General features: G+C 52.6%; 9 protein-coding genes across 9 annotated transcripts; 2 read left to right on the top strand and 7 right to left on the bottom strand.

The window, feature by feature from the left end:
• Positions 1-153: 153 nt before the first annotated feature.
• Positions 154-3,012, bottom strand: BDV17DRAFT_256833 (LLM class flavin-dependent oxidoreductase). The gene is made up of 8 exons (XM_073757130.1): positions 2,554-3,012; positions 2,334-2,474; positions 2,038-2,248; positions 1,969-1,981; positions 1,845-1,904; positions 1,216-1,772; positions 976-1,153; positions 154-925 (listed from the first exon to the last, which is right to left on the bottom strand). The coding sequence occupies exons 1-8, from the start codon at positions 2,615-2,617 to the stop codon at positions 707-709; spliced, it is 1,443 nt and encodes a 480-aa protein (XP_073618282.1). The 5' UTR covers positions 2,618-3,012; the 3' UTR covers positions 154-706.
• Positions 3,013-5,086: 2,074 nt separating this feature from the next.
• Positions 5,087-6,081, top strand: BDV17DRAFT_288984 (uncharacterized protein; the record flags this gene model as incomplete). The annotated part of the gene is made up of 2 exons (XM_073761547.1): positions 5,087-5,633; positions 5,711-6,081. The coding sequence occupies 2 exons, from the start codon at positions 5,087-5,089 to the stop codon at positions 6,079-6,081; spliced, it is 918 nt and encodes a 305-aa protein (XP_073618281.1).
• Positions 5,964-7,773, bottom strand: BDV17DRAFT_16161 (major facilitator superfamily domain-containing protein). Its single transcript, XM_073754676.1, has 3 exons — positions 7,549-7,773; positions 6,617-7,500; positions 5,964-6,545 (listed from the first exon to the last, which is right to left on the bottom strand). The coding sequence occupies exons 1-3, from the start codon at positions 7,689-7,691 to the stop codon at positions 6,250-6,252; spliced, it is 1,323 nt and encodes a 440-aa protein (XP_073618280.1). The 5' UTR covers positions 7,692-7,773; the 3' UTR covers positions 5,964-6,249.
• A 281-nt stretch (positions 7,774-8,054) lies between these two features.
• On the bottom strand, positions 8,055-9,800 carry BDV17DRAFT_297175 (major facilitator superfamily domain-containing protein; the record flags this gene model as incomplete). The annotated part of the gene is made up of 5 exons (XM_073763447.1): positions 8,055-8,395; positions 8,455-9,008; positions 9,056-9,402; positions 9,456-9,572; positions 9,618-9,800. The coding sequence occupies 5 exons, from the start codon at positions 9,798-9,800 to the stop codon at positions 8,055-8,057; spliced, it is 1,542 nt and encodes a 513-aa protein (XP_073618279.1).
• A 983-nt stretch (positions 9,801-10,783) lies between these two features.
• On the bottom strand, positions 10,784-12,693 carry BDV17DRAFT_297173 (major facilitator superfamily domain-containing protein; the record flags this gene model as incomplete). Its single annotated transcript, XM_073763446.1, has 3 exons — positions 12,161-12,693; positions 11,812-12,102; positions 10,784-11,762 (listed from the first exon to the last, which is right to left on the bottom strand). The coding sequence occupies exons 1-3, from the start codon at positions 12,373-12,375 to the stop codon at positions 10,784-10,786; spliced, it is 1,485 nt and encodes a 494-aa protein (XP_073618278.1). The 5' UTR covers positions 12,376-12,693.
• A 656-nt stretch (positions 12,694-13,349) lies between these two features.
• On the bottom strand, positions 13,350-14,351 carry BDV17DRAFT_256818 (WXG100 family type VII secretion target). The gene is made up of 3 exons (XM_073757129.1): positions 14,047-14,351; positions 13,887-13,990; positions 13,350-13,837 (listed from the first exon to the last, which is right to left on the bottom strand). The coding sequence occupies exons 1-3, from the start codon at positions 14,266-14,268 to the stop codon at positions 13,771-13,773; spliced, it is 393 nt and encodes a 130-aa protein (XP_073618277.1). The 5' UTR covers positions 14,269-14,351; the 3' UTR covers positions 13,350-13,770.
• A 987-nt stretch (positions 14,352-15,338) lies between these two features.
• On the bottom strand, positions 15,339-16,978 carry BDV17DRAFT_280295 (major facilitator superfamily domain-containing protein; the record flags this gene model as incomplete). Its single annotated transcript, XM_073759858.1, has 4 exons — positions 15,339-16,081; positions 16,156-16,227; positions 16,284-16,572; positions 16,625-16,978. 4 exons carry the CDS (start codon positions 16,976-16,978, stop codon positions 15,339-15,341), a joined length of 1,458 nt encoding a protein of 485 aa, XP_073618276.1.
• Positions 16,979-17,433: 455 nt separating this feature from the next.
• BDV17DRAFT_297171 (amidase signature domain-containing protein) lies at positions 17,434-19,205 on the top strand (the record flags this gene model as incomplete). The annotated part of the gene is made up of 2 exons (XM_073763445.1): positions 17,434-18,559; positions 18,591-19,205. Exons 1-2 carry the CDS (start codon positions 17,513-17,515, stop codon positions 19,203-19,205), a joined length of 1,662 nt encoding a protein of 553 aa, XP_073618275.1. The 5' UTR covers positions 17,434-17,512.
• Positions 19,206-19,291: 86 nt separating this feature from the next.
• BDV17DRAFT_288976 (Zn(II)2Cys6 transcription factor domain-containing protein) lies at positions 19,292-20,749 on the bottom strand (the record flags this gene model as incomplete). The annotated part of the gene is made up of 1 exon (XM_073761546.1): positions 19,292-20,749. One exon carries the CDS (start codon positions 20,747-20,749, stop codon positions 19,292-19,294), a length of 1,458 nt encoding a protein of 485 aa, XP_073618274.1.
• Positions 20,750-20,868: the final 119 nt, after the last annotated feature.

Genomic DNA, 20,868 nt, shown 5'->3' with positions numbered 1-20,868 from the left:
TTCAGCCTTTGGCACTTGTCCTGCTGGTGCCACTTGATAATCTCACCAATCACTGGGAATGCGGCTGAGTTGGCGTCTGACGGGGCTATTATTTATAACCAGCCAATAACCCACTAAAACGAGCAAAAGCAAACACCATAAAGCGAGCCGGAGGTCAGAACCAGGCCATGTTACGTGCAAACAATAATTTCCACCTCACCGGCGCTTTCAGTTTCTTTAAGACCTGAGTTGAAGACGTGCGGAATTGGATCGCGGGTCCCGCTTGAGGGCCGATACCCGCCAGCATGAGCCCTGGAACATATCTCTTTTGATGTTCAAGGACAGAGAATACCAATTAAATGTTAAAGTTTCTACCTATATACTTTGATACGGGCCCTGCAGAAATGGGGGCTGCATAGCACAGCCTGGTTGCGTCTATATCCGGCTTCTACGCGCGGACGAGCAGATCACCATATTATCATCATCGGTATGCCTTGAATATGAACTTTATTCTATATCACTATAAGCGATTCTGCAGAAGCAACTTGAGCTCGACAGTCCCTGATTCGCCGTGTCGTAACTGCTTGCTGCTCACAGCCCTTGGCCTCGTGCCGATCGCTGCGACCGACACCCTCATCTGCATATAAGCCCAGGTTATCGCATTTTCCCAGCGCTTCACGTCCTTTCTGAAAACCAGCTGAGCCTCTCCGGACTGGCTGAACTTGGCTCACCCTGGAATCTCATGGTTTGCCACTCCAGCATGCCATCTGTACTTCGCGGCCGGGTGGTCTTCAGGAGGACCGGTCTGCCCGGGTTGGCTATACAGATTCTCACGGTACGTACCGCGCGGAGCAGCATAGTCTTCGTGGAATAGGCCCCGCCGGCGAAGCTCAGGGAGCAGGAGGTCGATGATGTCCTTGAACGAGCCCGGTTTGGTCGCATATGCCTGAGAGATCATGATTAGCAATGCGTGATCGCAGACAACGAATTACTCACCAAGTTGAAGCCATCGACGTCGGCCTCGCGCACCCAGCGCTCCATCTCATCTGCGATCTGCTCTGGTGTTCCGACTGGTGTTGCGCCCAGTCCGCCGACGGTGATGTGCTCGCCGACCGTCTTCTTCGTCCATTTTGGGACTTCAGGCGTGGCTTTGGACCAGCCCTCCACGGCGGATCTAGATACACTCGTCAGACTCATAACACAGAGACAGCAAACGATTGACCCGCTGAGACTCGCCTAATCGCGTTACTCGGCACCGACCGAAGCTCCTCGTCATCGCCGTATACATCAAGATCAATCCCCGTCCACCCTCCGAACAGCGCCAGCGCCCCATCAATCGAGCCCAAACTGCGATAATACCTAAACTTCTCCCACACCTCCTCCTCCGTCCTCCCCATCACGGGGCAAAGCAGCGCAAGGAACTTGATCTTGGCCGGATCGCGACCGTACTGACTCTTCGCGAGTTCGCGAATCTCAGCAATATTCTTCGCGACAACAGACGGGCTATGTCCCGCAACAAAGATCGCCTCTGCATGCTGTGCCGCAAATGCCTTTCCGGCCTTCGACGTTCCGGCTTGTAGGATTACGGGGGTGCGCTGGGGGCTGGGCTGGCAGAGGTGAGGGCCAGGGACGTTGAAGTACTTCCCGACGTGGTTGATTTCGCGCACGCGTGAGGGTTCCGTGTAGACTCGCCTCTGGCGATCGAGGACTACGGCGTCTGAGCGCCACGAGGATTCCCAGAGCTTGTAGGCGACTTTGATGTACTCTTCTGCGACGGCGTAGCGGTCATCGTGCTGCAGCGGTCAGCGCATCATAAATGAGAGCGAAAGGGAAAGCGAGAACCAGAACAAAGAAAAGAGACATACCTGAGGCTGATCCTTCCCAATCAGATTTCGCGCCGCAGAGTCAAGATATCCAGTGACAATCTAATATTCCATCTCATCAATCCAACGCGATCCCCTTCCTAGAGGCTGGTGCAGGAGTACTTACATTCCACCCAATCCTACACGACGCAATCAGCACACAAAATCACCATTCAAAAAATACCCGGGCACTCACCTCCCCTTCGTCAAATGGTCAACAGTACTCAACCTCCTAGCGAGATGATAAGGCTGCTCATACGTCGTCGTAACCGTAACCCCGAACCCGATATTCTTCGTTGCCGCCGCCATAGCAGGCACGACAGCCAAGGGCTCATTCACGGGCCACTGAGCACCCGATACAATCGCGGGCTCGAGGTTGCGGGGGCCTTTGTAAATGTCGTAGCCGCCTGTTCATGTTCAAGAAGATTTGTGTTAGCGGCAGCTTGTGCTAGGAAAGATAGGGATGGGTGGTTGGCTGGTTGGTGTACAAACCGAGAACATCAGCGATGAAAATCCCATGGAATTTCGCGGCCTCGAGTAACTGCGCCAACTCGATCCAGTGGTCTATGTCGTTAAAGCGGTAGGATTCGTCCTCGGGGTGTGTCCAGAGGCCGGGGGATTGGTGGCCGCTGCCTGTTGCCAATAGTTAGGTTAGCTTAGAGCGTCGCTGGAGACTTGACAAGGAAAGAAAAGGCAAGAGTGGGAAGCATACACATCTCAACAAAGGCGTTGAGGATGAGCGACTTGCGCGTTCGGTCCTTCTGTTCGGGTGCCATTTTCTCTATTTATGCTGTGGTTGCTGTGTATACCTACAGAGTGTACGTGAACCCTCAGACCGATCGCGCATCGAGTGCTGTGACGACTACTTATATGGAATACCCCTGCCCCTCCTTTCTCCCCCCCCCGCTATCTATAAGCTTTTGCATTCGCAATCGGGCTGCATCGTCATCGTCATTTACCCCGCGGGTACTTAATGTTTGCATTTGTATAGCATCAAAGTGGGCCGCGATGGCGTGATACTGCACCTCGGGTTGAGCACGAAGCAACAATCATGATTGTATAGATAATAGGAGTATACGATCGAGTAAAATCCGGATGAACAAAAATTGGGCAACATTGCGAAGGAATATGATCTGCCTATCAACGCGATCTTGTTCGCGTTTGCTCCCTGCTATAGAGTATATTGTATGCTGCGTCAGAATTGGTGCGCATCACGCCATTATGTACCAACACTGACCACCCACTCCCACGGTCTCGGGGGAGAGGAACGAAGAATCCCTTTACGCGGGACATTTACTTGCTTGCTCGGCCGAGAGAATCTTGGTCCGTTACATACCCGACAACTTCATTGTCCGGCTATAAACGTTCAGTAAAACCCCTACAAACACTACGAGTATGGAAACTTCTTCCACCATTCGAATATCTCACGACCGTCCTATTATTTGTTCTATGGTTCTTGAGCATCTGACGCAGATGCACCTGATTTTAGTCATTGCTTTAGGCACGGAACAAGGTCCCTGGGTATGCGCGGCGAGGGCACTGAATTTCTCAAACGCCTGACAGCGTCTATGCAGGGTCAAGTCTCTGAGTCTGAAAGCTTACTAGGCATGAAGATAAAGGGGAGCAACGGGATCATTTTCCGTCAGACGGTGGGCCCCCGCATTGGATCCCTGAGCTCAGACCCATCGTGCAGAGTGAGTAGGGCTGAGTGGACATTTCAAAAGGGCATGGTTTCAGCGGAATCGGTCTCTATTACTGCGATAGGAGAGATCATCAAGAAATCTGTCATGCACTTAACCGCCCTTGCTCAGGACTATCAAAATCCACCAGGCGTAGTTTATCACATCTAATGAGATGAATGGCTGGAAAAAAGGACAATATGGGGGTACGGGGACAGGTAGGTACAATCTAGCTGCGGCGACAGCAATGTAGCAAAATATAGGTGTCAACATGAGATTAGAATTAAACTCAATAAGATGGGTTTTCCTCTCTTTTCACTGCGCTGCGATGACAGTCAACTGCCTGGTAGCCCAAGCCAAAATAGATGACAGGTCATGAGCACCAAGAGCATTTAGTTTGTTCCTTGTATCACTGGAAGGGCGAAGGTCTTGGTGCGAGAAGATACCAAGCGGAATAACAGAAGGAGGGAACGACATATATACCTACATTATCCTTTATGTAAAAGATTGCCCGCTCCTTCCGCTTTATCCATTCGCCCTGCGGTGGGCTTGCACCTACTGAGAACATGTATTGTCATAAACCTTGATTTAAATCCATCATGGAGACGCTACGTACAACTTTTGCTAGTTGGCCTCTTCAATATCCAATCGGCCCTCGCAGACCAGGTTACCACATCGCTCTGGCTATATGACAGCTTCACGACGATCCATATTGCGATCTTCAGCAAATACGCACCGGTAGGCTCTACGTCTCGCCCGTCGGTCTGTCCGACGACGAACATGATTTTACGTTCCACGGTGGAATCGACAAAGCTATCCACTAGTACTGCACATTCTGGACCAAATTATTTCCTTCGCCCAAAAACCGCATGCTCTTCGTGCCCGGAGGATTCGAGGAGAACCTCGTCGCCGATGGCTTTGACGAGGGTAACATCTGCATCGGTGAGCTGGTGAGAATCGGCCCCGCGGGTTCTCTTCTTCCAACGGGTGGTAGCAATGGGTGCCTTCTGGGGGTCAGTTTGCCTCGACAGCCTTGCTTCAAATCGAATCAGCGCCCGTTGATCGTGCGATAAAGGATTTTTGGGCTTGCCTATTGACTCGCCCGATTGGCAGATCTTGACTTCACACTGTGCAGTAGGCAGGCAGACAGATTATCGATATCTCAGATTACCGGCTTTTTCACGATCAGCCTCTTCCATAATCACGGAGAAATAAGGCCTGGAGGAAGTGACCTCAAAGCTCTGTGGCGCAGCTTCTCAAGCTCACGATAGATTGGCTGTCTCTAAGCGCCCAGGTGCCGAGCACTTGATTGAGCTGACCATGAGGTGTGGCTGAGGCTCCACCATTACAGAGTGAATCAGGCAGAACAATAAATACTTGGAATCTACAGGACAGCCCCCGTCAGCACTAACTATACGAGTACCTGGCCCCGTATACATAAGCCTACAATGCCAACCCCCCTCAGCCCCAACAAGTCAGCACCTTGACACTCCACTGCTCCTGGGCAACTCAGCTGTCTTTCCCTTTGCAAACTGGACCTCATTCAACGCTCCAAAAACGCAAGAAATGGTATACAGCTACCCCTCCGAGAAGATGACACTCCATCACCACGATCAACCCCCAGCCTACACCGAAGCAACGGCCCCAGGCCACGGGCACTCCCGAACCCTCTCTTCACGCGCCTCCACGATCTCAACAACATCCACAACAACAAACCACACCCTAAACACGCTACCAAGCACAAGCACACCCACCCCACCCCTGCCCCGCACGCCTCTAAAAGGCCACGACACCAAATTCGCCATGCTGTCTCTCTCCTCTTCCGATCGAATGCGACTAATTCGGTTCCCAGAGCCCATAACAGCCCTCGCAAGCGAAGTCATTCAGGGCCTCTGGCCAAAAGGGATCCAGCGCGTGCAGAACTGCGATGATTCAGTGGAGTTCAAGCTCAGAGGAAACCCGCTGGGGTATGGGAGTGATGAGGAGAAGGTTGCGATTCGGGTTACGCTTATGGGGATCCTCAATGCGTTTGCGAAGGAAGGGTGGGTTGTGTTGCCGTCTGGGGGTGGACGGGTTGGGAGGATAGGCGATTATGCGGGGTCCGGGCACAAGGGTATGTCGCCTTTCCCTTACTTTACTTCTGCCAGGTTTGTGTGAGAAGGATGGGCGCTGACTTTATGTTGGGCAAAGACGGCCTAATCTTCCACCACCAAGAACCACGCGCACACAGCTGGCTCTGCATATCCTTCGACAACGCGGACCTGCTCCACCTCATAAATGCACCCACCGAACTCGCCGAAGCCCTAATCGATTTCTTCGGGGAGCGGGTCGAAAAATGCAACAAGGATTTCGTCTCCGGCAACTTCGAGATCAAGTTCACGGGGACGCCCTGGTCGAAGAATAGCGGACGGGGAAGCGTGCAGAGCCGCATTCTGATTCTGGAGCTCATGCAGTGTCTTGAGGAGCAGGGGTACTCGATGTGCACGAGCTTTGATATTGATGAGGGGAATGGTGGGAATACCTACCAGAGTAATGGGGAGTTGTGGTTTTGGTACCGGTGATTGATATTATCAATTAGGTCTCTTAATTTGAGCTTGGGATTGGCGTTTGTATGCTATGCTATGCTATGCTTTTATAATGATCATGATACCTTTTCCTTATGTCTCACTAACCACTCAATGCCCTGCCCCAATACTCCCACTGCACTCCATAAGTACGGAGGTGCCGGGCTAAAGCAACCCCTTCTTCCCCCTAACCTTCCACAACAGAAACCACAGTCCCAAGAGCTGCACAGCCCCCGAAATCATAAGAACCCCACACCAAAGCTGGACATTGACGAATTTGAGGTCGTCGCTTCCAGTGCTCCCCAAATCCGCCAAGGCCCCTGCAATAGGAGCCCCGATCAGCGTCGCGAAACTCGTTATGCTCTGTGCCATTCCCAGCCATGCGCCTAGGGCTGTTGGGTCGGGACAGATGTGTGGGAAGACCGAGGGGGGGAGGGGGACAAGGGCGCCTGATATTCCGCCTACACTCGTTTGTTAGCCTTGTTGTCACTGATGGATGGATGAAAGGAGAAGGATTGGGTGAGGGGGATACCATAAAACGCCGCGAAAAGAATAAACCTCACGAGAGAAGTCGCACTGATCCAAGCCATACAGAGCACACCACTAAGCAAGCCACAAAGAATCCAGGGGATCATCGCCCCAAAGTAATGCGCTACAGCGGTGGTAACAACCCGTCCTACAATCGACGCCGCCTGCGATATAATGAGGATATACAGTCCCAGAGACCGCGAGGTCCCGAGCTTCGTCTCTGCGTAGATGGGGATGTAATAAAAGGGCGTCATGTACCCGAGATAAAGGAAGAAGTTTGCGACGGTGAAGTTCCAAAACGGAAGGTCCTTTAGAGCGCGGATATCGAAGAGTTGGCGGCGGCGAGCTGTACTATGACTAGAACTATCCCTAGACGGAGCGACATCTTGCAAGAGAAGCATGAGCCCCGCCGCAGTAAAGAGAGCCAGCATGACGAAGCCAATTATCCTCACCGTCCAGGGGAACCCAACGCGCGGCAAAAGTTGCTCGAACATCAGCGTGTAAATGACTCCACCCAGCGGCGCGCCTGCTGTCGAAATACCGAGTGCTAATGCGCGCTTGCGCACAAAAGCCCGACTAATGAGCGTCAGGCTCGGTATGTAGAGTAGTCCGAAGCCCAAACCCGTGCATATCCCCTGGCTCAGCAAGATTTGGTAGTACTCGCTGGCTAGTGACAGCATCATAATCCCGAAGACGGATAGGAATGAGCCCGTTGTTATCATGATTCGGTAGTAGCCCAGGTCGAATAGAGGGCCAGAGACGAGACCGCCGATGATCAGGAGCCATGACTGGATTGTTCCGACCCAAGATATCGCTGATGTGCCGACTGAGGGGAGGAAATCGAGGACATAGTAGCTTTGGAAGGAGCCGAAGGCGAAGGCGAGGCCCCTGTATCTGGGTTAGACGTGCTAGTGGGGATGAGGGTGGGAGGACTACCAGATGTTGAAGAGGATGAAAAAGGTGCCAAAGACTTGGAGACAGCTCCGTACCCCCCCTTCTTTCGGTGCTGCTGGCAAGGGCTCATTGACTGTCTCATTGATTGCAGTAGCCTTCTCGGCACTTTGGTCTGCCGTTGTCATTCTGAACCGTATACCGTACCGAGCAGAGTCGCCATATTATAAGGCTCAGGAGAGGAAGTTGTAGAAAACAGGACAGCATGTCGGTAGGCTATATACTAACTGAATACGTCAATGCGTGCCGACTTCCGGGCTGTATTACAGTCAAAGTGACTCCAAACGAGCACGTCAACCTCGGGCTGAAGCAGGGCATCGGTTCTCATTATTAATAGTCCCTTCCCCGCACGTTCGGCTCTATTCCGCCTCAAAGTATCAAAATAGGTATGCGACTGCTTCTAGATGCATGAGTTTTTACTATCCGCTACAAGGCGACTTTTCGCAGACAGCTCGTACACTGACTGAATACTCTAGATACAATTAGATACCCTATTTTTTCCTCCCAACCCCTTCATAAAACTGCCTCTCCTCATAAACCTGAACATCATCCCCCGTATAAACCCGTCCCTGCCTCTGCTCCTTGATACGAAGCCTCCGCACGCGAAGGACATCATACTCGACATTCCGCGTCAACCACCACGTCCACCCGTTTGTCACCCACGAGACACCGATGACAGCCGCGCAGATGGCAAACGGCGTCTTGTACCCGTTGTATGCGAAGCGGGACTGGAAGAGTTGCGGGCCGATGACGCCGCCGACTTGGCCGACGCAGGACTGGAAGGCGAGCGTGAATGCGGACCCGGTCATGCCTTTTAGGGAGGAGCTTCGCCCTGTTTATGGCTTGTTAGTAAGATGTTTAATGATAAGGAGATAAGGAGGCGGAGCCTACAGGCCCAGAAGGGTATAAAATAGACGGCATAGAACCCCGTTCCTAGGGTACAGGCGATATAGATGCCGACTTTATTATCCAGGACAGCCAAGAAGATGAAGAAGAGTAGCATCGGGCCCATGATACAGAACATGATGTAAGCCGGTCTTGTCATGTATGCACGCTTGAGGAACCAGCCCGAGAAAACGATGGCGAGAACTGATGCCGCGGCCGGGGGGATATTGAGCAGCTGGTTACGCGGCAGACCAGCGAATCCAAGGCTCGTCGTGATCGTCGGCAACTGCCAGCTCAGCGCGTACCCTGCAAAGTTGATGAGGACTTGGGAGATCATAAACGAATATGTTCGGTGGTCTCTGAGCGCGTCGAGCACCTCGCTCATATCAAACGCCGCGTCACTTTCCTTTGGCGCGTTCTCAGATAAGCGTGCTTCGACATATTCTTGCTCGCGCTCTGTAAGCCAGTTGTTTGTACGTTTCGATTTCGGCCAGTCGGGGAGGACGAGGAAGATGACGACGGAGAAGAGGATCGTGAATAATCCTTCGAGGAGGTATACCCTTGTTCCATTTGTTAGCACCAGCCATTAGGTAAAAGAAGCACTTACCACCGCCAAGCACTCATATTCTGCATCCCATTCATATAGGAAATGCCATAAGTAATAAGGGACCCTATAATCCCCGAGCAATTCTGGAACCCAAACATCCACATAATCGGCAGACCCATCTCATCGCTGCGATACCACCCGCAAAGTTGCGCCGCGATTCCAGGGAACATGCCGGCTTCGCACATTCCAAGGAGGAAGCGCAGGGCGTAGAGGGCGTGCTTATTTTGTACCGCAGCATGACAGGCCAGAACGATGCCCCATGTCAGCATGATTCGCGACTGCCAGAGGCGGGGGGTAAGGCGCTTCTGCACCAAGTTGCTTGGGACTTCGAAGACGATGTAGCTGATCTGGTATTGTTAGTAGCCACTACAGCTAGAAAATAGGAACTTCAATCACTCACAAAGTATATAGATTGAACCCAGTTATATTCATCCGCGCTCATCTTCAATTCGTTCAAGACATTGCGCGGCTCTCCAACCTGGAGCACCTTGACAGACGCCGCATTCGTATAGTCGATCTAGATCGTCAGTGTTTTGTCTTTGGAAATAAGTGCAAGGCATACCGTCTTGATGATATAGATAGTCCCAATCAACCAGAGAAATCGCCAGTTGACTTTTCGCATAATCCGTTTATCATCCTCGGGCGTGAACGACGAGAGGAACTCGCGTCTCCTGTCCTCGTCGCTCGTCTCGCTGGGTGCCTTGACCACATCCCCTACCGGGCCTTTTGTTTCGATATCTGCCATGTTGTAACTGGTGCGCAGTATGCAGCTCCAACAGCCGCGATAAAAGGTTACTGAAGGGCAGCGGCATTTTATACCCACCCAGCCATGTAGCCAAGACAACGTCACTAGAGCGGCCCAGAATGTTAATCGCAGAGACCGAGTCAGCCAAAGCTTTGCCTTTTGCATTGCGCAATAGGCAGCTCCAACGGTGCAAGAGATTAGATCAAACTAGCGAGTCGAGCGATTCAGAGTGCATAGACAAGATCCTGTCCAGAAGAGTGGCAGGCAGGCAATCCAGCGACGGGATGGCGTGCGCACGAGCTCTGACAACGAATAAACCGCCATAATGGAGCACAGTGACTCGCTCGAGAAGACCCCAATGTGCCTGTGTCTGGCGCTACCTCCAATCTCGCATCGCATCATCCCGAGCTAAGATTGTTGATGCAGACTTGGCGGCGTGGCGGCAGGGCTTACCTTGGCCTTCTTCACTTCTGAGTTCTCGCTCTTGCTTTGCTGGTTTTTTTTTTTTTTTTTTTGGAGGACTGGAAAGGCTAGGGTCGGCGCTGGGCTTGGAACCATCGCCTGGCTCTAGGAGCCTGCGTAGCTAACGAACGATTCGAGTTTTTGTGTCGAAAGTATGATGCTTCGCCATCATATACTTCGCGGCCAAGCCAAGAATGTTTTTCACCTACGAACAACCACAATTGACCTAGAGAGAGTTCTTGGATGGGGCCACAGCTACGGCGCGACATTATTTCACTGTCTTAGACAAGTCGGCTTACGAACGAGGTCATTTGAAGGTGACCCTTTTTGGCGCAATGAAACTCCAGCGGGACGACCGAAAGGCCAATTCGGTAAATTATCGAGAATGAGCCTACAAAATAAGTAGAGAACAAAGGTCCCTTATGTTGAATCCTTAAAAGGTGCGTCATCATTCTTGAATTGATACATTATTGCATTACATACGTAAGGTGACACCCGACCACACAACCAACGAGCATGCCCTAAAGAATATACCTAAACCCTCTCGGCGCATCAAGTACCTCATCATCGCCAATATTCTCCCTCTCAACCAACCCCCTATTCATGCGCATATGCACGCACCGAATAACATACGCCATAACTGCCACAAGCAGCGCAACACCAGCCGTCGCACTACCCCCCGGAATATACCTGGGCCCCGAACTCGACGGCCACATATAAGAGCCATAAATGCTCGCCGTGTTCCCAATCATATTGGCCGTCGCAATGGCCGCCGAGCGCTTGACCAGCGGGCGCGGGAACGAGTTCGCGACCCACGCGATTATGATCTGGTATGCGGAGACGGCGCCCATGGGCATCAGGAACATGCCTAGGAACCGGGCGCCGACGTTGGTTGATGCGGTGCAGATGATGCAGCCTGCTATGCTTACCAGCATCAGTGAGATGATGTGGATGCTGCGGTCGTTTGTCTTGCCAGACGTCCAGGTTACGACGAGGGAGACGAGGAATGTTGCGATCCAGACGGGGGCGGTGATGAGGAGTGTCTCGATGTTGTTGTAGTTGAGTGTCTGCACGATCGAGGGGAAGAAGTACTGGAATGTTTGCGAAAGAAGCGAAGCATGCTGGAGGAGAATGAAGAGGTAGATGCGTCTATCCATCAAGACGGCGTACAGCGCTTCCTTGATGTTCGAGTCGCCTGTGTCGTCTGCCTCGCCGGCGTCATTGATCAGGCGCCACTGCGCGTATGCTTTTTCTTCGTCTTCGAGCCAGCTTGTCGTTGCTGGGTAGTTGGGGAGGAGGATCGGGATGAGGAGGGACAGGGCGACGGTGATGCATCCCTCGATTATGAAGAGCCAGCGCCAGCCGGAGATTCCGTGCGACATGTGCAGATTTCCTAGGACGCCTGCGCCGATGAGCCCGCCGAATGCGTTGGCGAGTGAGCTGCCGGCGTAGAACCAGGCGATGCGGTAGGATAGCTCCTGTCGAGTGTACCAGCTCGACCTGCAACTGTCAGCAACCATATCACTTGAGAATTGAGAAAAGGGCGCACATCAACATAACAGCGCCCGGGAAAAACGGCGCCTCGACAAATCCGAGAAAGAACCTCGCGACAACAAGACCCGCGAAAGATTGTGCTGCAGCCTGGCAAGCAGAAATAACGCCCCAGATGCCCATCGCAATACCCAGGAACCACGACGGTCGGACACGAGTAAGGAGGAGGTTCGAGGGAAGCTGCATAAGGAGGTATCCGACGAAAAGGATGCTCGTCGCGAGGTTGAAATCCGTCCCTTCCATACCGAGATCTTCTTCGAGGGTGCCGAGACGGGCTTGCGAGAGGTTACTGCAGGATTAGTACACGACTATACCGGCAACCTAGGCAGTGACTGGGTGAAGCATACTTCCGATCCAAGAAATTGAGCAGATACATAACGACAAGCAACGGCAACAGATGCAAATCGACCTTGCGCATCAGCTTGGTCGTCATTTGCTTGTGCCATTCCTCGCTCTTGGAGGCGTAAGCCTGGTAGAGCTCATCGTGCTCGAATTGCACCTTTTGCCGTGTCGCTGTCGCGTCGGTATGGCTGGCCGTAGCCTTCTCGTCGACTTCGGCCATGGTGATGGTGGACGTGAAGGTAGAAGAGGGAAGGGAATGTTGGGGAAGGGAGAATTGCTGGTGAATTGCGGGGTGACAGGCTGGAGTTGGCTCTCGACACCCTTTTAAGCGAGAAATTTGTGGAGTCTGCTCTCCAGGTCTTCTGACTCTTTGACTAGCATCATCCCTCAATCGGACGATGTCCGAGCTGCTGGCCCGGGGAGAGTCTGGGGATTGCGCGGGGTGGTGGAGTTGGACGATGTCTCGGTGTAATGCTCACCGAGTGAGGTTATACAAGGCATTATTCTATAAAGTTCCTTCCACAAAGTTCTGTAAAACAAAGGTACAGCCATGACCTCGAGAAAGCGTACCGACCCCTTTCATCAGGGCCAACTCGGCTTAGCAGAATCTTTCGGTCGACAGTGGCAAGCCGAAGCAACGCTAAGCAGTCTTCGCTCTAGAACACTATTTCCAAGCCAATCACCATCAAGGAAAGGAAAATGGAAGCCGAGACCGGGGTATTTCCCCAGCGGGTATCCGTCGGTGGATCCCGGCCTGGGGTTTCTCCACGCCAACCACTTGATGGTATCATGAATTGTTGTTGATCTGTAGTGTCCATCCATAACTACCGACGGTAGATACTTGAGACCACTAGTCGGCGGTAAAGTCGGCGGGAAGCCGAGTATAGAGAGGTCTGTGGACTCCGTCTGAAGCCGCAATTTAGTGGGAATCTAGCGTGCCGAGTACTTTCTATGACAGCACAAGTGCTTCAAACAAGCAATACAGGTTAGGTGGGGTTATAACCAATAGTTGTTGACGGCTCCGTCTCCGAACTTGACGCCGTCGTTCCGTAGAGCATCACACTTTGTGACTCTCGTGGCTGATCGAATGTCGTCAATATTGGTTGGCATTGCAGCGGACTGTATTTTTGTACATAGTGTTACGCTTAAGACCGCGGAAGATTACTGAAGAGAAGAACTGGGATTAGTGAACAGGGAGTATCATCGAGTATCATCCCCCTTTGGAAATGGAGTCAAATGAGACAAACCACGACCTTTGCATCCAGTAAGTTAAATATGTGCTTTTGCAACATCGACACGCTTCGACATTCAGGTATAAAAAGATAGCGCTTGGAGTACGCAGTGTAGGCATTCCCCCCTTATACATAATAATTCTTTCTTTGATTTCCTGGTTGAGGAGAGAGATGAACGAGAAGGTGGTTTGTGATATAAGAAGATACTAAACAGATGGACACAATCATGAAAGTGTCCTGAATGCGAATGTTTTGGATGTCCCTTAAGCGACTCCGTAAAGACCCAAGCATTGCGATGATCTACATTGACGCGGTTACCACACGAGCGCCCACCCAGACTCAATTATTCCAGTGTCTTCGGTATTTATCTCACTCTAATCACTTCACCCGCTGAGGGCATCAGAAAGCGTAGAAGCAAACAGCTCCGCATTGCTCTCTTCAGTCTCCTGGCTGTTCACACTGTTAGCTTGACGACAACTAAATACGCAAGTGAACATACAATGAGCCCGTGGCGGAGTTGAGAGCCTCGACAAGTCGAGCAGTCGTCTCTTGAAGCTCCTGCCCAGCGGCATTGAGCCGGGCGAGCCTTTCCTGGAATGCCGCCTGATGGATGTTAGCCAGCAAGCCTAGGGTAGAATGTCAGATAGATTAACACGTACCGCTGCCTCGCCCTGCCACCCAGACTGCACAGCCTGAGCCTGGCTTTGGATCTCGGAAAGACCTGCACCAGTGCTGGAAGAGAATGAGGAGATGCTATCGGCTAGTTGCTGGATCTGGCTCATGTCGACAGAGATTTGGGGGACTGGGGCAGGGGCAGGAGCAGGAGCGGCGGTTGCGATGGCCGCGAAGAGGAAGGCGGAGGCGATCTTTGCGAAGTACATTTTGGCAGATGAACTAGCTAAGTGATCGAAAGCTGGGCTTTCCAAGAGTGTTGGCGCTGTTTGATGATTGCTGATGTTGTTGAGGGTCAATCCAATGTCGAGATCAAATGGACAGATATTTATACTTCCAAACTCGCCCATCAGCCCCCATACCAAAACAAAAATAACTTCTGAAGCTGGACAACCCCATCTCGAGCCCTGACAGCCTGCATGCATGGCCCCCTTGCCAAGGGTCCAGGCGTAGTCGGCGAATGGCCACGACCTCGTATTCCCATGGGGCTGAGCTTGCAGACACGGCACCAAGCGCTAACGCTCCTGAAGGGTCCAATCTCAAACGTTCGATTCAGCCCTCTCAGGTACGGGTCTGGAGTCTGCAGATGCGACTGGGCGCTGGGTGCTGAAAATAGAGTAGGCTGGGTGCTGTGGAGATGAAGTTTGATCCTGCATGACTTGCGCCTGGCATCTCGTCATCCATGATGGGGATTCTGTCAGCCAGGTGTTGGGAGAGGATTGATTTTGCTAAAATGGGGTACGTAATACGCTTTTTTCAGTAATCAGATCTTGTTCCACTTTCATATGGGGGTTGAATTGTCTTCAAGGGGGGCAAATTTTGGGAGCTCGAGACTTCATCGTAGGGCTTGGCGTGGATGGTGAGACCATTTCACTTCGTGAAAGTGCTATAGCCGTGGCAGATTTGGACGTCGAGTTCGTCTAGAGAGAAAGATGTCAGACAGGTGCTTAGAAAGCGTGGGATAAGTGCTGATTGAGAACGCCAGCTATCCGCATGCCAATAGGTATGGATGCAGTCGGAAGATTTCGCATTGCAACTTTGATTGATGCCCGTAGCTTTTACAAAATGCCAGCCCTTGGCTCCCTCATTTTCTAGATATACCGCCTTTTACACATAGTACGGAGTGAGCTTAGCTACTAGTGAGCGAAGTTCTCTCCAGACCACGCAGGGCTGGGGCTGAGCTGAGGAGCGATGCCTGGATGTTGCCACATCCTGCGCGGCTCCCTATCTGATAACCGCAATCAAAACGCTCAAATTGAGTTAAAGCAGGCCTTACTCTCTACAATGCAGTATCAGATTGCAAGGCCACCATGGCGTAATATCTCTTCGCCTCCAGCCTCCTGCAAGCCTTCCCCTTCCAAATAAGCAACCCCCCACTAACGAAAACTCCAAATGCCAGAAGCCCAACCGCCACAAACGCATTCTGCAGCCCGCTGCTCTCAATCCACGGCGATATGGCAAAGGTCATTCCGCAGCCGATGGCATTGCGAATCAAAATCACGGCCGTAGTGGCCTCCCCAGCCAACGAGGGATAGCTCTCACTCACGTACCCCAGCGCAACCTCTGCAGCAATAGGCAGCGCTGACCCAATCATACCCATCCCGATAATGGGACCTGCCCAGTGCACGCTGCGCGTGGCACCGACACCGTATAGTATCAGACCCGCGCCCGTGATGGGGCCTGCGAAGAAGACAGAGTAGATTCGGGTCTCAGGCTCCATGACGCCGTTGTTCCGTCGGGCTTTCCAGACCATGAATTTGCCTGTTCCAGGGCCTCCAAGCCAGACGACGAGACAGGAGACGATGAGGGGCGCGATATTGGTTAGCCCGAGAGAGGAGGAACTGAAGCCATACAGAGTGAAGATGGTGGTTGATTCGTAGGCCATGATTGTTAGCCAGGCGACTCCAAAACCGTACATTATGCTGCACCACCAGATTATGAGGCCGGCAAGGAGAAGGAATGGATTTATTGCAATACGCCAGATGGGGGTGGGGAGGGGATGGGCGTCATGAGTCTCAATTTCTGTAGGTACGTTTTTGGTTGTTGGGTTGTGGCTCCGGAATCGACTGGTTGGGGATGGGGTCGTCGAGCAAAACCTGTCTCTTCAAGACCGAGGAAGATGAGAACTGCAATGGCGAGTAGGAAGATGGCATAGAACCAATAGACCCCTGTTCAAGTTAGCAGGAATCGTTTCAACGAGATTTAACAGGCTCAAGGAGCATACATCTCCATCCCATGGAGTCAACCACAAAGCCCGCGGCAACAGGCCCTAAAAAGGACCCCGTCGTGATAGCCAATGTATATATTGACAGCCCGAGGCCTCTCTGATGTACGTAGAACTGATCGTTCACGGTCAATGCAGGAAGTTGCTCAAACGGTGCAGCCCCAAAACCGAGCAAAATGCGACCACCGACGAAGGCCGCCTTGTTATGCGCAGTAGTAGTTACTACCTGAGACGCAGCGCCGCTGAGTGCCGACGAGAAATAAAGGTATCGTCTACCGAATCTCAGCGGCTAACTAGGTCATCAGTCCTGATTTACTATCTCAAGGAGGTAGAATACCAACGGATTGAACAACAGGTTTCCCAGTCCAAGCATAAGCAGCGCCAGTATTCAGGTATTCAGTTGACGCGTCGAGCTCAGATATAACGCCCGCATAGGTGACAGCAGGAGATAGGGTCGCTGCACCGAGCATGAATGCCCAAATGAACACAATCGATTGGGCAATATACTTGCGTTTCCAGCCCCAGTTCAAAGGATCGTCGGGTGAGGATGTCGGGCGAGGCAGAAGCACGACTTCAGTGTCGGTGTGGTCGATGAGCAGCCGGGTGCCTGGGACACCGTCAAGGGCGATGTCAGTAATCGAACCCTGCTCCGGATCGCATGGTATTGGGGGAGCGCAAAGCTTTGAGTCCTTCATGACGCATTCCTAATTGAAGATCTTGGAAAATGGGATGGGACGTGTTGTCCAAGTTGTTCCAGGGGTTGGTCATTTTTATAGCTGGCGTCACCTGTGGTGAAGAGCTGATACCAAAGGTGATAGGACAAGCAGGGCCTATCCATCGGTTTTCCCCGCAAGACATCTCCTTGCTCCCAATCGATCAACCTTGAGAGAGATAAGGCCTCACGACAACGGTGTAGCCTTCCCCAGATTCTGTTGGAGTAAGTGGAATGACTGGCGATAACCCGGAGCTTTGCATATTGACGAATGACAGAGGTTGATAGACCGGCCTATTTGACTGGATCATCCCTTGTGAGTTACGTAAGTGCCGGCTTGAGATTCAGTTGGAGTCATAAGTCATAGCGTGATAGCTAACGTGATGATAGGAATGTCCCAACTCGCTGTCTCCGCACGCGGGCTGGGTTTAGGAATTCGTTGGATATAAGACAGGCCGACAGCGGGATGGGCTAGCCCGAGCAAGAAATTACTCGGTCCCTCACAGCTACCTTAGCTATGTCCATCGTGAGATCTTGCGGGGAAGGCGCTGCCTCGACATGGGAAGCGATCGCTCAACGCAAACGCGCAGAGCGGGCGTCCAGGATCCCTAAGGAGTGGCTTCTTCCAGATGCAATCGCTTCCAACTCCACGGCGTCTCCTGTTGGCCTTCCCGAGAGAAGTGATCTGCTCTCCCAGCGAGAACAAGATCTCACCTCGCCCGAAACGCACGATGCTACCTCCCTCCTCTACGGACTGTCCACCTTTGCCGTAAGCAGCACCGAGCTCGTCACGGCATTCTGCAAACGCGCGGCTATAGCCCACCAGCTCACCAACTGCCTAACGGAAATCCTCTCTGAACAGGCCATTGCCCGCGCAAAACAGCTCGATGATCACCGTTCAAAGACCGGGAAAGTGCTCGGTCCACTGCACGGCCTCCCCATAACATTCAAAGACAGCTTTGAGATTAAAGGCACCGATGCTAGTATTGGTATCACCTCGTTATGTTTCAACCATCCCATGCGAAACAGCCAGCTTTACGACATTCTCACGGGCTATGGTGTGATTGTCATCGCAAAGACAACTGTCCCACAGACGATGCTCAACGCCAATACCGACTCGATCGTTTTCGGGCGCACCGTCAACCCCTATAACCGCCACTTTGGCGTTGCTGGCTCAACGGGCGGCGAGGGCGCTCTGATCGCTCTAGGCGGGTCAGCACTTGGGGTTGGGACCGATGGCGCTGGATCCGTGAGGATGCCTGCCGCTGTCAATGGAGTGATAGGATATAAGCCCAGTGGATATCGCCTGCCGCTTGACGGGCGGAGAGTCATGGGGACTGGGGTCATGGGAACGACAATGCTAGGCCCAGTCACTGTTCCTGGATTCCTGGGACGATCAGTCCGCGATGCTGCTCTGTTTGCTAAGCTCACGGCGGAGTCGAAACCCTGGGAGAGGGACCCCTTCACCTACCCCCATCCATGGCAGGGAGTGTCGTTGCCGACAGCACGGAGTCTCCGGATCGGCGTATGGTCGTCCAACAATTTCTTGCACCTGCATTCTCCGGTTCAACGCGACCGGGCTTGAGACTGCGCAGACGAGACTGGGCGGTGCGGGCGTTGAGCTGGTCGACTTTCAAGGGCCAGCTATCAACGAGGTCTGGGAACTGCAAAAGGAATGGACAGAGTTGCAGGACCTGTCCTGCCTCCGCGACCTGCTTTCCAGGGAGCCTCATACCGAGATCGTCAAAGCGACTGAGATTATAACCAAGAGGGAGCCTCCACCGCAGCTCTCGATTGAGTACCTCCATACTATGAATGCCCGGATCAGTACTCTCGTGCGACAAATGCACGACGCGTGGAATGCGAACGGCAAGCCCATCGATGCATTACTCTGGGTTCCTGCGCCACATACGGCCGTACCGTTTGACAAGTACACTTATCTTGGGTTCACGGGTTTATTCAATGTCATTGACTGGCCGGCTATGGTCCTCCCTCTGGAAATGTACGCGGATAAATCAATTGACGAGAAGACCGACCTAGCCCCATTCAATGAGCTAGACGCTAGGATTCAAGAGCTGTACAATCCGGAGCTATTTCATGGTCTTCCGTTGTCGGTGCAGCTGATCGGTCGCAGGTTCGAGGATGAGAGGTTGTTGGCTATATCTGAGGCTGTTCATGGGATTATCCTCGAGAAATCGATCTGCACCTAGGCTATAGTCAGGAAGGCAAACATCAATACCAGCTACCTATATACTACTAGTCTACTACCATAAAACACGTTAACCACATTCCCACTTCATAGTATGTATCGAAAATTAGGCATCGTAGCCGCAACATCAAACCAAGAAACGCCGTCACTGCTATCCTTCTCCCCCCAAACAAGTCCAAAAAGCCGTCTCACACTCGCATGCGTCTGCGCATGATGCCCGCTCCTCGCGCCAAAGTACATCCGGATCAACCTCTCTCGCCGAACAACATCTCTAACCTCAAAGCCCGCAATCAAGAGCGCAAATCCGGCCTTGAATGGAGATGCACCAGTAACCCTCTCGCACGTTTCCACCTCCGCAATGATCGCCTCCGCATACACAATGCCAATTCCATCCTCCGTCCCAAACGGGTACCGCAACCGATGAAGGATCAGCAGCCCAAGCAGCCTGTAAACATTCGCTTGAGTGAGCATGCTAATCACCTCAACCGGTGTATACAGCGCCGTAAACCCATCCGGAGGTGTAGGCTGCCAACCCGCGACAGCGGCCCTGAACCCGTCCCACCCCCCCTCAATCTCCTTCACAAACCCGCTCCCATTCTCTCTGATCCTACTAGCAAGGACACAGACATCATATAGCACCGGCAGCAAACTAACACAAAGCCCAATATACCGATCAACAACCCTCTCATCGCGCACTCTCATCCGAAGAACAGGAATCCGTCGTTGCGCAAGACACTCCACCGTGTCGATATAGATTAAGCAATTCAGCTCAAAGTCCATCTCTGGCATTGCCGAAAGACGACCGTACCAGGGTGCCGCGGTGGAGAGGATATACCGACAGACTGTGCGCGTCCCGGCGCCCCCAGTGAGAGTACCCATATCGCATGCAGCGAGTTGGTCGTAGGTAAGTATACTCATTCCGAGTGCTAGGGTATCCCTTATACTTTCGAGATCTGTCGCGTGAAGGGAACGTAGTTTAGATAGTGCACTTGTGCATCGGGTCATGTTATTTTGTTTATTCGTTGTCGGGAGCGTTGCGGTCCCTGTTTTCTGGGCGAATTCGCCGGCGCAGGCGAGGAAACCTTCTAGAAGGATCGAGGGTGAGATAAAAAAGCGGCATTTCAGCGAGATCTGCATTCGGCTTGCAAAGGAAGGCCCGATTACAAAGTGTGGGATAAAGTGCGCTGTTGAGAAGAGGAAATGCAGGATTGGAGACTCGTCTGGGTGAATGGCAGGGCCCATGCTAACCCCGCTAATCGGAGACGGATACGTTGATACCATGCTCTCAGTATCCTCGAGCTCTTCTTCCGTCGGCGAAGTAATCGCCATTGTATCTTCATCTGAACTCTCCATCAGCGACGTAGAGCGTCCCCACGCTGCGACGCTAGCCACTGGGGGCTTCGGCCTGCGACCCGCGGGGCGGATTTGCCGGAGAGTCTGGCAGTGATGGCCGAGGCGCTCGCAGCGGTGGCACGCGGAGGGAGTTCGTCCCTGTTGGCATTTGACTTTGATGGTGTAGCATCGGTCACAGGCGCGTTGGGGCATGGTGGTGGATGGAGATGTTGGAGACGGGTTACAGTAGCACCCCCGCATGGTCTCTTACCTACTGGGTACGGACGGTGCGTGTCAGCCGAGGCAGGCTACGCTTCGATATCACTATTCTA

Source organism: Aspergillus undulatus (assembly GCF_047715775.1).
Source record: "Aspergillus undulatus strain CBS 261.88 unplaced genomic scaffold BDV17scaffold_10, whole genome shotgun sequence".
Taxonomy (NCBI): Eukaryota; Fungi; Ascomycota; class Eurotiomycetes; order Eurotiales; family Aspergillaceae; genus Aspergillus; species Aspergillus undulatus.
This window is presented reverse-complemented; position numbering and strand designations above follow the sequence as displayed.

Coding starts and splice junctions, on each gene's coding strand:
- BDV17DRAFT_256833 (XM_073757130.1), bottom strand. CDS start 2,617: ATGGCACCCGAACAGAAGGACCGAACGCGCAAGTCGCTCATCCTCAAC. Junction 1,154..1,215: donor GTGCCGAGTAACGCGATTAG/GCGAGTCTCAGC, acceptor GAGTGTATCTAG/ATCCGCCGTGGAGGGCTGGT. Junction 926..975: donor ACGTCGATGGCTTCAACTTG/GTGAGTAATTCG, acceptor ATGATCTCTCAG/GCATATGCGACCAAACCGGG.
- BDV17DRAFT_16161 (XM_073754676.1), bottom strand. CDS start 7,691: ATGACAACGGCAGACCAAAGTGCCGAGAAGGCTACTGCAATCAATGAG. Junction 7,501..7,548: donor TTCATCCTCTTCAACATCTG/GTAGTCCTCCCA, acceptor ACCCAGATACAG/GGGCCTCGCCTTCGCCTTCG. Junction 6,546..6,616: donor TCTTTTCGCGGCGTTTTATG/GTATCCCCCTCA, acceptor AAACGAGTGTAG/GCGGAATATCAGGCGCCCTT.
- BDV17DRAFT_256818 (XM_073757129.1), bottom strand. CDS start 14,268: ATGTACTTCGCAAAGATCGCCTCCGCCTTCCTCTTCGCGGCCATCGCA. Junction 13,991..14,046: donor GGTGGCAGGGCGAGGCAGCG/GTACGTGTTAAT, acceptor AACATCCATCAG/GCGGCATTCCAGGAAAGGCT. Junction 13,838..13,886: donor AACTCCGCCACGGGCTCATT/GTATGTTCACTT, acceptor CAGTGTGAACAG/CCAGGAGACTGAAGAGAGCA.